The sequence below is a fragment of the Beta vulgaris genome, chromosome 2, assembly GCF_026745355.1.
Source record: "Beta vulgaris subsp. vulgaris cultivar EL10 chromosome 2, EL10.2, whole genome shotgun sequence".
Lineage (NCBI taxonomy): Eukaryota > Viridiplantae > Streptophyta > Magnoliopsida > Caryophyllales > Amaranthaceae > Beta > Beta vulgaris.
Window position 1 is genome coordinate 50,046,404 of NC_079203.1, and position 15,157 is coordinate 50,061,560.

Genomic DNA, 15,157 nt, shown 5'->3' on the forward strand with positions numbered 1-15,157 from the left:
TTGTTTGTCTAACGAGGCTTGTTGCTTTCGTCAGGCATATAGGCCTTGCTGCTTAGTGATTCCTCATTGCTTTTGTTTGATTTTGCTGTATGTTGGTGTTCCTATAATCTGTAGGGTGTTCTACTTTTTGGTCTCTGTTTATACTCTTTACTAGACAACATGCTCTCTGTTTTAATTAGCAGCCTGATCTCTGTTTGATATTGGCAGCATGTAATTGAAGCATCTGGTACTTATCTGTTTAATAGTTTACTTGTTAGGAGATATTATGGTTATAGTCAGTAAGTTACTAACACCACTATCAGCTTTACATAGTATGAGTTAAGCGCATCTAACACTTTCCTCTTTTTTTTAGTGCATATTAGCTCTGTAATCTTGTATGTTGTTGATATGTGAACAGACCCCATTCTTTCGGGGGATAATTTATTTTTTACCCTGCTTTTCATGTTTTTTCCTTTGTTTGTTCATTGGACTTGCACCTTATTGCTACTATTCTTACCTTACTTGCAGGAGAAGTTCAATAGAGGCCCACATGCGATTGATTTCAAGAAGCAATATCAGAGGGAGTTGCAACTGTGGGGCGATATGGATAGGCGATTGGTGCAAATGTTCAGGGTTCCAACAGCCACAGGAGCCACAAATGACCACCAAGCCTCCACTTCGGACTACACTCTTCATGTCTCCACTCGTTCTCCTGACAGCCGTCTTCGTACTCCTGACAGCTCCCGTCGATTGGTGGAAACGTTCAGGGTTTCAACCGCCACAGGAGCCACAAATGACCACCAAGCCTCCACTTCGGACTACACTCATGTCTCCACTCTTACTCCTGACAGCCGTCTTCGATGCCTCCGTCAGGACAGCCCCCGTCAGGACAGCCCCCGTCAGGACAGTGCTCAACCTGCGAGGCAAAGAAGGAGGCGTGGTCTGCCGGATCCCGTAACAATTCAAAATGAAGGGCGAATACCAAAACCCAAAAAAACATTTACATTTCCAACGGGACAATTAGCGAAAGGACGAGGTATTTTTATCGTTTTTTGCATGAATTTAATATACACTAAGCCCCATATAAAGCATGTATTTCTGATGGAACTTTAGTATGGCATGATGAGTAATTGGGCCGTATTCAAGTTCATATGGCCTATGTTTGAGAACAGGTTGCTAAAGTGCTCTACATATTAGTAGCTTTGCAATGACAATGGTATGCTGTGATTTACACCTACAAGTTCATAGTAGGAAAGTAATCCCATCTAGGAAGGCACCACAATCCCACTCGAACTAAAACACTATTTACACCAGGGTAATGTTCTATTTTTTTTATATTATTCATATCCATAACACTGCGCCGTGTTTTGCCTAGGACGCGGACGCATACAACGGTATTGATGAAGCTGGTTGAGGATGGCGCTGTACTGCACCTTGTTATGCCGCTGATATTTGTGTCTTTATTGTAAATTTATTGTCAATATGATTTTAATTTATAATTAGGTTGAATACATAAATTTCTGTTTTAAGTTGAGTTTTTGATTATGAACGTTCAATATTTGAATTACTGATGACAAACTAATGATTTGTGAAGTACTATATAATATTTGATTATTGGTACTTATTATTTTATTTTTATTTTGCTTATTTCGTGCTAATAATGTGTTAACAATCTACTGCATCTCCATCAACTATTGTCTTAAAGTCAGATTTAGATTATACATGCATAATATATTAATATAAATAATGTAATGATTAATTGGCTTAAAATAAGAGTCGGATTTTTTTATGGGATTGACTTCGACCTTCCTTTAACTTGGAGTTGGACTTTTCAAACTGAGTCGGATTGAGATTATTTTTTTGTTGAGGTCAATGATAGAGTATAAATCTATTCCTTGGACCTCAACCAAAAGCTTAAGCTGATGGTTGAGGCCCCAGGAAGATAGAGTATAAATCTATTCCTTGGACCTCAACCAAAAGCTTAAGCTGATGGTTGAGGCCCCAGGAATAGATCTATACTCTATCAGTCAACTCGAATTTTTTCCTTCGATTTAGAGCGGACTAGATGTTAGATCTGAATTGGATTGTCATCCTTAGCCAGGATCTAACCAGGAGTGTAACCGTTATCCAGGCTCTTTTCTTTCCATACACTGTAAAAAATGCAGGATGTTGCTTGGCAAGTTAACGACCTCCAAAACAAGACTAACGTATTATTTATGAATATACAGCTGTATCTTGAGATGTTGTCTTAGAGTAGCTTTGGAGTTTCTTCATCTAATACTACTATCTTGTGTTTGCTGTACACTGTATATAGTACAAGTATAACTGTTGTGTTAGTTGGATTCTATCCCTTAAAAAATGTAATCTTATCCTTTCGCTTATTTTTGACCACGTACCCCAGTTTTATTCAGGTGTTGGTGGATTTCGGTCCTACTTATACAATACTCCTCTAATACAAGATAGTCATTTTTAAGCTTTTGACTCTAAACTTGATGTTATGTTCGTGAATTAATCTAGAGTACAGGTTGGTTTTGTGTTATTTTTTTTAAAAAAAACTTTGGTTAACAAAGAAATTTTCCAAAACTAAAGTATGCCAATAAGAATTTCCCAAAACTAAGGGTTACCAACAATGAGAATTTTCCTATTTTGTTTTACAAGTATAATTAGATCAAACAAATGCATTTTTTATGAAAATAGTGAAGAAGTAAAAACAAGAACTTTCTTCATGGCATTATGTCTAACCACCAATTATTTTAGAATTTCCTCCCTAAATAATGTTAAAGGGAGTTTTAATTCCCTCTATGTGTCAAAGTTAGAACATATTCCCTTCATATCGTCCACGTAGGATAACACGCCCTAATTTTGATTTTTAAAATTGCTATTTGGAGTAGCGATTAATACCAATAATGTTTCACTGAAGTTGACCGTTACTTAGAGTAGTGGTTTATTACAGAACATAAGCAACGCAGGGTGACGCCAATGTCTGTCCAGCGGACATGGCGTGCGCGACACTGGGCGCACGTTTGTGGTGCGTCACGCATCCTACGTGCGCTGGACGCATAGTGTTGCGTGGCGCCAACTTCTTTATTTCTCTTGCGTTGGCGATTTATTGGTATGAACCGCTACTCCAAGTAGCGGTTTTCCCTCGTAAACCGCTACTTTGAGTAGCGGCTTAACTTAATGTTAACCGCTACTCTGGGTAGCGGTTTGCTTTGCCGAAAATAAATAAAGAAAAATACTTGTCTCGCATGTTGTTCTACGTGGACGGTATCCACGGAATTAATTTGAAGTTTTGCACATAGAAGGAATTAAAACTCCCTTTAACATTATCTAGGGAAAAAATTCTTATATCACGTAAAAATCGTCAATATGATATGACATGTCATTTTAAACTACAACTGATGATATTACTTGTAAATTATGAATCTCAATTCAATGATGCATTACAATAATAATTATTGGTTGTAATTTATTTTGTACTGAAAGTTTATGGCAATTCTATTAGTTGATGGTTCGTGGCACAAATCCTCATATAGAATGGGTCTTGGAACAACAAATCAGGACGATTTCCTACTATTAGGTGGCTACTTATGGGGTGTCGTTGGCTTGCCTTCGAGATATAGTGGGTTGTGCAAGCTTATATAGAGCGGATAACTATTCTAATAGATTCTCACAACTTGGTCTCAATGTTACAGGATGATGAATTGGTGGACCGAAGCATAATGTGGACACTACAAGCGATAAAGAAACAATCGGATGCCTTCATCAGGAGGACACAAATCGAGTTTAGCCAATGCACATACAAGCTACCACAGCTGCAGCCGCGATAATTTCATTTGCTAACTTGTCTTGGTCTCCTTAAGCTTTTGTAAAAAAAAAAAAAAAATTTATGACAATGTTTCCTCATCATGGTGTTGAGAATTTAAGAAGAAAATCACATATTTAGATATTATTAATAGATATTAATAAAACTATGGCTTAAGGAGAACTATGGCGTTGGTCTTCCTTCATCATTTTAGGTAAAATTGGCTTCAATACCATAAACTATGGCGTCGGTGCACCCAACATCATCAACTAGTAGTCAAAATACCCCAACTATTTACTTGGGTCATTGGGTGTAGTGTCATAAATGTTGCCGATGCTAACTTTTCTTATCGATGTGGAAGTTTGTGTTAATTTTTTTTCCCATTTCCCCCTTTTTCTTTCATTAATGCTATTTTTCATTATTATAAAAGCTTAAGTAACGTGAACTTGTGTCAAGAAAAGTTAGTTTCGACGTCATTTATGACACTTATTGCATCTAGGCCAATTGTTTGTAGTGTTTTGATTATTAGTCAAAGTTGGTGGCGTAGGGTGCTCTTGCGCCATAGTTTGTTGTGTCTTGAGGCAAAGTTCGCCTTTTATTTACTTGCATCATTAACATGATATACAAGTTCCAAGTAGAGGAGAAAGATAGAGGGAAAAAGGGAGACTCATGTGAAGAGAGTTGTATGGAGTAATTATTGTTCAAAAAAAATGGTACAAGTAATTTACAACTTTCAAAAGTGAGAAATGATGGTAAGTAATAAGAAAAACGGAGGAAGTATTTATCATTGCGTAACAATTTACTGCCATCCATTCATCATTAGAAATGGAGGTTCCATCCCTTGAGCACAAAATTAAAGAACGTTATGTACTTATGTCGAATGATCAGAGGTTATATTACATGCATGTCTAGCTAGATAACTTATCTTATACAGCACATAAAACATGGTGTTGTTTTAGAAAGAAAGATTATAAAAAAAGTAATAATAACTGCATGGCCTGATTATAGGCAGAAAACCTAGAAACTCTGTTCTTGTAGGATCTAGAGACGTAACGATCGAAAATGTCACTGTTTGACAGCCAAATACGTTTATGTTCATGTCCTGCATTAATAAGCATATTGTTTGTTTATTTAAATAAGGAAACTAATTGGACAATTACATTTTGACACGTTAAACGCTTTGGCAAAGGGGGAAGTATTTTACAAGCAGTACTTTCAGTACTACTCTCTTCTTTCTCTCTCTACCTATCTCTTTCTCTAATAACACTATGTGTTATGTGTGTAGAGGACAAAGAGAGTTATACTTAGAATTCACGAGTGAAGGTCCAAACACACTTATAATAAACAAATACTTTAGTATGTACCACCTTCAGTCTTTATTACTAAGGATGTCTTGGTCTAGTGGTTAAGATTGAGGTGTTGTGAACACAGGTCTGAATCTCGCCCCCCTTTCTTTGTACTCTGTACTGCATTTGTGACTCATATGGATAAAAAAAAAACCTTCGGTCTTTATTAGTTTACTCGTATTCTTTTTTGGAATGTCTCTTATTAGTTTAAAATCTTTTGTTTCTATTTTTGGAATGTGACTACTAACTTTCCATCATACATATACCAATTTTAACATAAAATAATAGTTTTTCTTTCCTTCTATATCTTACAATATTGTTTCTCCTAAAATTTTGTGCAAAAGAAACGGATAAACTAATAAAGAGTGGAAGGAGTAATTAAGAGAAAGGAAAAAAAGAAAGAGGTGTGGGGCAAAACCCCATATTATGTGAAGTGGAAGCAAAAAAAATAGAAAGAAGAAAGAATGTAAGATCGTCATAAAGCCATGATGATTACCTTGTGAGTGAAGTTAAAAAAAACCCATGGGGGCATCGATGGGGACATTATATGGAGTCAAAGACAAGAAGACCAACCATCGCCTTCACTTTTTCTTATTTTGTAACCATTTTCCTATCCCCCCCTCTAAGATGCATACTATTTAATTAATCTACATTTTATAATATTGCTTATGAGTTACTTCTTTTTTAATATGGTAAAAGAAAAAGATTATAATAACAATATTATTTGATCAATGCATTTAGAAGATTTGGTACCGAAAATTTAAATTTCATCAAGAATAATCAAATAACTTTGTGAGATGTGATTTTTTTAAAAGGTAGGGATAAGGTGTCTTATCGAACTGTAATCTAGGTTAAACCATTTCAATTAGGCTTTGTAGGCAAGATCTCTTGAAAGTAGGGGGATATTAAGGGAAAATCTCCATCCCAAAAGTACTTCTAGAGAGTTTTGATCTTACAACTTGTGAGATACAAACCAAATCACAAGATCGATCAAGTAATTGGTATAGGAATACGTACTGTTATAATTCCGTATATATGAACATTAGAAAAATAAAAGTAGTTTAATCAATATAGGGTTAGTTATGACCATCTTCTTTTGTGCAAAGTATTCTACATATACCATTTCCATGGGCAGAAAACTTTAGACATGGATGAAAAACATATTCTCACAAGATCCTAATATTAGGTAGTTCTATCCATAGCATGCATTCTTGATTGCAACTAAAGGTCTTACTTGATAACTTTCTTAGCTTCAATTATTTTATTAATCCTTTTTATACATCAAAAAAATAGACAAATTCTTTGTTTTTTGCTAGAAGAACTTTAATAAAGATACAACCCTTTCCACCATCAAATTAAAGAAATAAGGAAACAAACAAAAAGAATAAAAAATAATAAGAAGAAAACAATCATAATCATAATAATAACAATAATAATAATAAAAAGCTATAGAAACACAAAAATTATTAAAAGAGACGGTCTACTTTTACTATAAAAGTAGATCTAATCATTAGATGAATTAAATTCGTCACCGAAAAAATTAACTTAATCACTATTGGACTTATTCCCTTTTTAATATTGAACTTACCATTGCCTAATTTTAATTTAAAAAGTAGGCCGTCTCTTCCAAAACAAACAAATACTTCCTAAAGAAGGAAAAAAGGGAAGCAAAATAATTAGTAAAAGAGGGTTTCCCTCCAATCCGTTTGCACTCTACCCGTCAAGTTAAGAGATCCAACTAATCTAAAGACACTTTATTGATTTCATATAAAATTAATATTAATAATAGTCGGCATGTGTAATATCACATCCTAAGCAAGCTTACAACTCCATCAAACTCATCATTATCATTACCTCCTTATGAAGTCTTCTCATTTGGCCATTCATATATCATACATATACATACCCTCTTCTATCATCTTCTCATCTCATCACATCACTTTTTATATCTTCCATAAACTAAGCTATATACATATTATTAGCATATATATAGTAGCTTCTTTTATAATTATTAGATAATATAGCCTACTATTTTTAGTTCATTTTCTTTATTTCCACTTATATTTCTTTTCTTTTTTTTGTGGGTACAACTTATGAGTACTTTACAATCAATAATATAGTGTTTTTCATCCACATATATAGCTGCAAGAGTATCATTATTCATCATCAAAAGAGTTTGTTACTTTGTTATACTTGTAGTAATAGATAGCTAGGGTAAATAATAACTAGGGTTTGTTATTTGAAATATATAAGGAAGGGTAGTTTGGGAATTAGTTAATCATCAATGAGAGGACCTAGTAGCATTGGTAGCAACTTCAATCATAGTAGTATGGTAAAGAATGAGATGAAGGAGAAAACTGTGAAGTGTAATCATAATAATAATAATAGTAAGAGTAGTAATAATGATAGTAAGAAGAATAATATAGTGAAATTGAGGAAAGGTTTATGGTCACCAGAAGAAGATGAAAAACTAATGAACTATATGTTGAGAAATGGGCATGGTTGTTGGAGTGACATTGCTAGGAATTCCGGCCTTCAAAGATGTGGTAAGAGCTGCCGCCTTCGCTGGATTAATTATCTCCGTCCTGACCTTAAGCGCGGCGCGTTCTCCCCTCAAGAGGAACACCTTATTCTACACTTCCATTCACTTCTTGGTAACAGGTAACCGCCCTGATAATTACTTCGTTTCGTTTCCTATATGTTAATGAGTATATACTATATAGGATAAGATATATAAAAACCTAGTAATTAGTATTGTATGTCTTTAGGATAGAGTACATTATATGAATCATTAAGGAAATCTTGATGATAAATTTCATATGTAGTTGCTATCACTATGAGGACAATGGTGATGAACTAGCTAACCCCAGATATTCATCTAGGAAAGAACACTTGATTGATTATTACATGAGAGATGCATATTCAATATTTTTTTTTTTTTTTTTTGACAACGAAGTTCTCTTGTTTATATATGTGATATTCAATGTTTGTGCATGTAAGAAAATAAAAGATTTAAACTCAACTCAACTCATCATCATTTACATTCATATAATGTAAATATGTAATAATAGTACTCAATACTACTAAAAATTGAGTAAATGATCGATTTGAACCCCCATCCCCTAAATCAATTATAGACAATCTTCCCCAGGAAAAAGTTCAATTTGTACCTTTTTTTGGTGAAAGAAGAAGTACAAAATGAACTACATTATGTATATAGCTGGTTTTAACTGATGCAATACATTGTTTCAATTTTGGAGATTATAAGCTATATGAAAACCTAATATATATTCATCTGGAAAAGGCTCAGATAATGTTGTTGGCTACAATATATCATGTCACTTGGAAATAGGACTGTATTACTAATTTCTCTCGTTAATATTTTTTGTCATCATTTTTCTATAGAATACTAATTCTGAATTGTTGTTTCTTTCACAATTCTACGCGTCTTCAATTGAAAAAGTAAACACGATTGAAAAAGAATTGTGCTGCATAAGCCTAAAGCATCACAAGATTTTGAGCTATATTTTGTCACTATTTATGTTTTGATAGCAAAAATGGTCACATATTTTAAAAAAACGTACCGTAGATAATAAGTTCAAAGAGCAAGAAACTTATTATTGATTTTTACTAAGGTAGAAACGACTAGTTGAGAATTGAGATTGTATTGAATTAAAATTATGAAGTACATACTGTAACTTTTTTGTTTGAATCATGATATTTGGCGAACAGGGTACAACTTCATAGTAAAACAATGTACTTATTCATCATATTAGTTTGTTTGTCATAGAGTATATTGAAAAAAAATACTTCATTTCGCGTGAAAACCATAATTATTTATGTCAATCTGTTTTTCTAATAAGTAGAAGACGAGTGATCATTATTTGAGCATGTATGCAAACTAAAATTGGTGACCGTTTTGGAATTTTGGATGTCCTCATGCAAATTTATGCATTATATGATATGTTTATGAAGATCCCTTGGAAAACACATTGACTTAAATATTGCCATATTGACATAGGTTAAGTGACCTGTGTCATTCATTCTTATTTCTTAGAATCATATACTCATATACCTTTATATCTATCATCTATGCATGCGATAACTTAAATTTACTCATTAGACACTATCAGAATCATATAAACTCATAGAAGTATTTCTTATCTAGCGTCCCGAGACGTCCGTTAGCAGGCAATGCATGCGAATGAAACTAAACTCTGCAATAATTTTGTACACAGGTGGTCTCAAATTGCAGCTCGTCTTCCAGGACGAACTGATAACGAAATTAAGAATTTTTGGAACTCAACCATTAAGAAAAGATTGAAACAAAACAACAGCAGCAACAACAACAACAACATGATCGTCAACAATAACAATTTCAGTGCATCATTAGTGGATGATCCTAGCTTGCTAAGTGACACAATCGATTTAGTGGCACAAAATCAGCATCACAACAGCTATAATATAGTGGGCCAAGAACTAATGCTACCATCATCCATGTATGATCACGAAAATCATCATCATCATCATCATCAAAGTCTCATGATGACAGCTGCTTATAACATGTGCATGGATTCCTCTATACTATCAGATTCTCCATCATCTCCATCCATGCACACTGCTGCAAGCTCCATAACAAGTGCAACCACCAACCAATTTGACAACTCTCTTCCTCCACTCCTTGAAAAAAATGGATATGATATAGCTTTCAGCATGGAAAATTTTGCTGATTTTGTGGGTTGTGACCAAGTAGTACTCCATGATCATCACTTTGTTACACCAGAAAGAATCATGTGTACTAGTAATGGTATCGTCGCCGCCTCCGCCGCCGCCACGGCCTCTATTGCCGCAAGTATGGGCACAAGTGATGTCAATTTTCCCATGATACAAAGGACAACAACATTCCCTAAGAACACAAGTATCAACCAAATCGTTATTAATGACAATGAGAGTTGGGCTGATATGGTCAACACTAATGGGAATGAAGGCATGATTAATTATGGGAATAATGGTAATAGTAATAATAATAATAATAACGGAAAAGAAGGAAACTTAAAAATGGGAGAATGGGATAGTTTGGAGAGTTTGTTGGGAGATGTCTCCTTTCCTTTCCTTGATTTTCAAGCTTAATCCCTTGAGACTTTCTCTCTCTAGATATCTAGTTAGTTCTACTTCCGGCCTTATAGAGTATCACTTACTACTCCCTCCTTTTCCGAAAGCTCTTCCTATTTTGGCCGATTTTCTCTCACAAAAATAGTCCAAATAGGAACAACAAAAGAAAACGTAAGGAGTATATGAGAGAGAATTTTTTGCCGAATATAATACCTACAAAAAGCCAAGCAGTACTCAGGGACTCCCATCGATCGATCTTGTCATCATCCACAGAATGTTTCTTCTTCTTTTAAGGTTGATCTCTTGTTTTTTTCCCTCTTAAGGATTTTGCTTAGTTAAATTGTTCAGTAAATAAAATATACACGCACATACATATGGAGAGAAAGGTACAAATATACAATAAGGAATTAATCAGGGAAGTAAATGTGAATAGTGAATTGTTAATTGTTATATTGGACTTGTGGACAGGAGAAGATATAAGTATCATAGCAAGATGTATGGAAAGAATTCAAGCTCTTTGTATCATGTACAAAAATTGGACAATAATAATGTAAATCAAGGTCTTGGAATCTTTTTTTCTTCCATCAATTTGTTAATGTTATAACACATATAGATACTCTTTCCATCCCAATAAATAAAAATAGTGATTAAATAATGAGTGTGTATTGAGTATAACATGTTACACCCTAACTTATTATGTAACATGCATAATGGTTAATGATAGACTCCAACAAAAATGACATGAATTATACAAATAATGTCACAGGACTAACCCAACCAAAAGTTGAAGTTGTTGGTTGAAGCCCTATGATAGTTTTATCCTCTATCACGCCCCCTCGCGCAAGAGCCCTTTGAGCTTGAAGTATGGATACATCACATACCTCCCTCATACATGAGGTTAGATATTCCACTTAGAAAGGAGGGGTAGATGAGATTTGAACTTGTGACATTTACGTCGTACCATGTCAAATAATAACTGACATAAGGAAAATTAGGTCGTTACTGATCTCTTAAACTCAAACAAAACCTAACTGGACTACTAGGCTAAGTAAAGTGGCAAGCAAAGGTCTTCTGCAAGGACTAAGGAACATTAAAATGTGTTAATTAAGTAATAAGCTAGGTCGAAAAAAGAGTCAGAAGGTGTCAACTATCAAATAAAGTCTATAAAACTAAACTAACTACCAAATAACAAATAGGATTAGGGAAAGAGATCCAGCACCAACCAAATAATGATTTAAGCAATCAGAAAGGTGAAACATGGAGGAAAAAAAATCAATCAACTAGCTAATTCAGGTTACAGACTCTTAATTAGCTCTAATCCCTCTCTCAAGAGTGCATAAAACTACTTAAGTCACATAACTAAGCAACTATCATGGTCTCAAACATGCAACCAAGGGTACAAGTACAATGTTAATACACAAAACCCTCACTCAAATCTCACTTTCATGAGTAATTAAGCAAGATATACAATATCATAAATAATGTCAACCTTAATCTCCTCTCTAAACTTGATCAAGGTATCAATAAAACAAACATCCAAGTGGTCAACTAGATTGCAACCAAATAGTAATCATGCTATTAATAAATCAATATGGCCAATCAAACCCCCTAATTTCATATTCCCACACCCAAATCAATCATTGTTGGATTTTCACCCAAACCCTAACCAACAAACTACTATATAAACACATAAATGAGAAAGTTAGAGAAATTACCAACTAATAACATGATACAAAACATTACTCTAACATTATAATAAATAAAATTGATAAAAAATAATTAAACTAAGCAATTAACAACTAATCTAATAAAAATAATTAAAATAAAGCAATAAAAGAGGAGAAAGAGTAAGAAATTCTCATTGATAGATGAAAAGAAAACTTTAAATCTTCTTGTCACTAGATGATTATCCAAAATCCTTCATTTTTCATTGATTTTCACACTTTCTCTAGATTTAGAGATTTTCTAATCTTAGACTTATGGAGGATAATCTTCCCTCCACTAGGGTCTCCCCCTCGTAAATTAGGGAAGAATCCTATTAATATGTACATCTCTTATATCATTAATGAGTCGCGAAAATAACAGAGCTATCTGAAAATGTTGAAAGGAGTGGGTGCTCCTTTATAAATAGGAGCGGGCGCACCTAAGGAAACCGGTGTAGGCTGAAAGTTGGAGCGACCACAAGGACCAGGGGATCCTTTATGAAAAAGGTTGCGAGGGCTCCTTTGAAAAAGGGAGCGGACGCTAGCCCCTAAGAAAACTGGGCAAACAACTCAACTTCAAATGGCCATAATTTTCTCGTTTTTTAATCTAAATCAAGCATGTGACCTATTGTTGAAAAGATAACGGGCCAAATTTTAATATCCAATTTGAATAACTGAAAAATGATGTGTGTTCTAGAAGATATGGTTGTTTAAAGTGATCCATTTTGTGAATTTAGCTTCTTGATTGAATCCCATTTGCCTTCGTACCTTCATTATTCATAATTTACTCCACAGTTGTGCATTCCTTTGGCTTTTGTAGGTGAAATTAAAAGTATATTTTAATTGAATTCACAAAGAACCAAGAAAATAATGTAAAGAGTAACTCGAAAAGTGAAACAAATACACATAACTAAAAAAAAACTAGTAAAACAAAAAAGATGCAATTTAAGCAAAACAATCATATAAAAAGGGGTAAAATATAAAACAAATGTTAAATATAGGGATAACTAAGGGGTTTAGAGTGATATAAATATTACTTATCAATGACCAACTCAACAAAAAGATTAAGCTGGTAGTTGAGGTCCCAAGAATATAGTTTCATCCTCTATCAAATAATGACATGAATCTCATGTCATTATGTCACTTGCTTCATGTTATTTGAGTTATTTTTACAAAAAAAAAACAGTAGCTTGTGGGTTGTTACACCATAAATTAAGGTGTAATAGCAACACCTAAGAAGTTTTGTTAAATAATCTACTTCTATTTCTTGTGAAGGAGATTGGCTATTCTATTTTAAAATATCAAGAAAAATATTTTTGTCACCTTACTAAACATAAAATGAGTTTTGGTTGAGTTTATTAATATGAAAGTATACTTATAATTAATTAAAGTCATTGTTTTTAAATCTGATAAAATTTAATCAATAAGAATTTTTTATATAAAAGAAGTTAAGGTGAAGACGAAAATGATTATAAATGACAATAAATTTTATCCCTTCTATAAATAATTATTTTTGTTTAACAAAGTCAAAGGGTAAAGCTACTATTTAACCGGCTCTTGTTAGCCAACTCATGAGTCTGCTTCACCTGGTCGCTTGACACTTTCAAGATCTGACACCTTACTAACGTACCTGCTACTTGTTGTATGGCCTTGAGGGTCCATTATTAAAGGAGAAATTGGTGAATCCCTGTAGAATTTTTTTTGGTTATATCAAAAGAAGAAATTTTGAACATGTTAAACAATTACATTTTTTGTTGCTAAAGAAAATTTCCGTAAAATTAATTATACTTTAATAAACTTTATTGGAGGCTAGCCCCGAGTCCAAGTTAGAGCGTTAAAGGAGAGTTTTACTACATACAAACTTGACATAATTTCTTACTAAAATCAATTGATAATAGGAAGAGTGACCACCAATCTTTCTATTCTTTTAATATGAGATCAAATGTGCTTTACTTATTAACATATTTATAGAGAAAATACTTCCTCACTTTTTTTCCATACAAAAAATGTTACTTCTTTGATTTCTAGAACATCCCACCTTTATTCTGAAGCTTTGTTGTGAATTAAGCAAACTCAATTCTCATCTTAGAGAGAAAAAGATGGGAGAAATCTATTTCTGTGTTTTGTTGTTCTGGGTTACCCTGGTGATTTGGTTGCTCTGATTGACTGCCATCTGCTGCTGCTGTACCTCCATCATCATCATCCTCTGTGTCATCATCACTGTTGTAATGTGTCCACATCTCATGCATCAGCAACTCATCCTCCATGCCTTCTATTTCCAGCAGCTCTTGAAGGCAAAACTCCCCTGCTCCTCCATCATCTACTGACCCCATCTGTTTATAAGCTGGACCAGATTTTTTGAAGACTGAAGTGTGAAGTTTTTTGTGGAAACTTCAGTTCTTAATTAAGTAGGAATTTTTTGTAATTAATCCTGTGCAATGTGTGTGCAGTGATTTGTGGGAACAATCTGATTTTTGTAAAGAAACTAAACCATGGTGCTAAACAATATTTTCTCTCTCCTCATTTTGGGAAATAAGCCCTCATTTAATTTTTGGGGGTTTATATAGAGGATAGAGTTTGGAAAATGTAGCCTTAAACAATGTTTGAAATGCTCAATTTCAATTTTTGGCAAATTTTCAACTTTATGAAAATTTAGGAGGGAATTGGTTTTGCTGCCAAAATTTTGGCTCCCCTTCCCCTCTCTCATCAGCGTGTAGTAATAGAGAATTGGAGGGACCAATTAGTGGTCCCTCTTTTCTCTCTCCTCCTTTCCCTTAAACCCCCCATGTGCAATGGTCCCCACCCCTTTAATCCCCTATACTTATTCTCTCCTAATCACTCCTCCAATTTTTGCCTAGAAAACCACAATTTTTGAAAGTGTAACATCTAAAAAAAACGGAGGAAGTATTCAGAAAGAAATGAGAGAGTTAGTTATTACAAAGCTAAGAGACAACTCTTATAATAGAGTTTGTTATAACAAACCTAACAGAAAACTAATACCCACAACTTATTGCAAAATAATAGTCTTCATATTTATACTTTGAATAAATTGGCCTCTCAAACATATGCATATGATATGAATTTGATCTTCATACTTCATGTAAGTAAAAAAAATATGAAAAATAAAATACGTCGCCTGAGAGATTCGAACTCTCGCGGGGAAACCCCATGTACTTAGCAGGCACACGCCTTAACCACTCGGCCAAAGCGAC

The 15,157-nt window shown here is 33.9% G+C and overlaps 1 protein-coding gene, 1 long non-coding RNA gene and 1 other non-coding gene across 3 annotated transcripts; 2 read left to right on the forward strand and 1 right to left on the reverse strand.

The window, feature by feature from the left end:
* Positions 1 to 847: 847 nt before the first annotated feature.
* On the forward strand, positions 848 to 1,611 carry LOC104884087 (uncharacterized). Its single transcript, XR_008968286.1, has 2 exons — positions 848 to 1,015; positions 1,355 to 1,611. It is a non-coding gene; the product is annotated as an uncharacterized LOC104884087 (long non-coding RNA).
* A 5,420-nt stretch (positions 1,612 to 7,031) lies between these two features.
* On the forward strand, positions 7,032 to 10,897 carry LOC104907949 (transcription factor MYB83). The gene is made up of 2 exons (XM_010696981.4): positions 7,032 to 7,791; positions 9,369 to 10,897. Exons 1-2 carry the CDS (start codon positions 7,415 to 7,417, stop codon positions 10,258 to 10,260), a joined length of 1,269 nt encoding a protein of 422 aa, XP_010695283.1. The 5' UTR covers positions 7,032 to 7,414; the 3' UTR covers positions 10,261 to 10,897.
* A 4,178-nt stretch (positions 10,898 to 15,075) lies between these two features.
* TRNAS-GCU (transfer RNA serine (anticodon GCU)) lies at positions 15,076 to 15,157 on the reverse strand. The gene has a single exon. It is a non-coding gene; the product is annotated as a tRNA-Ser (tRNA).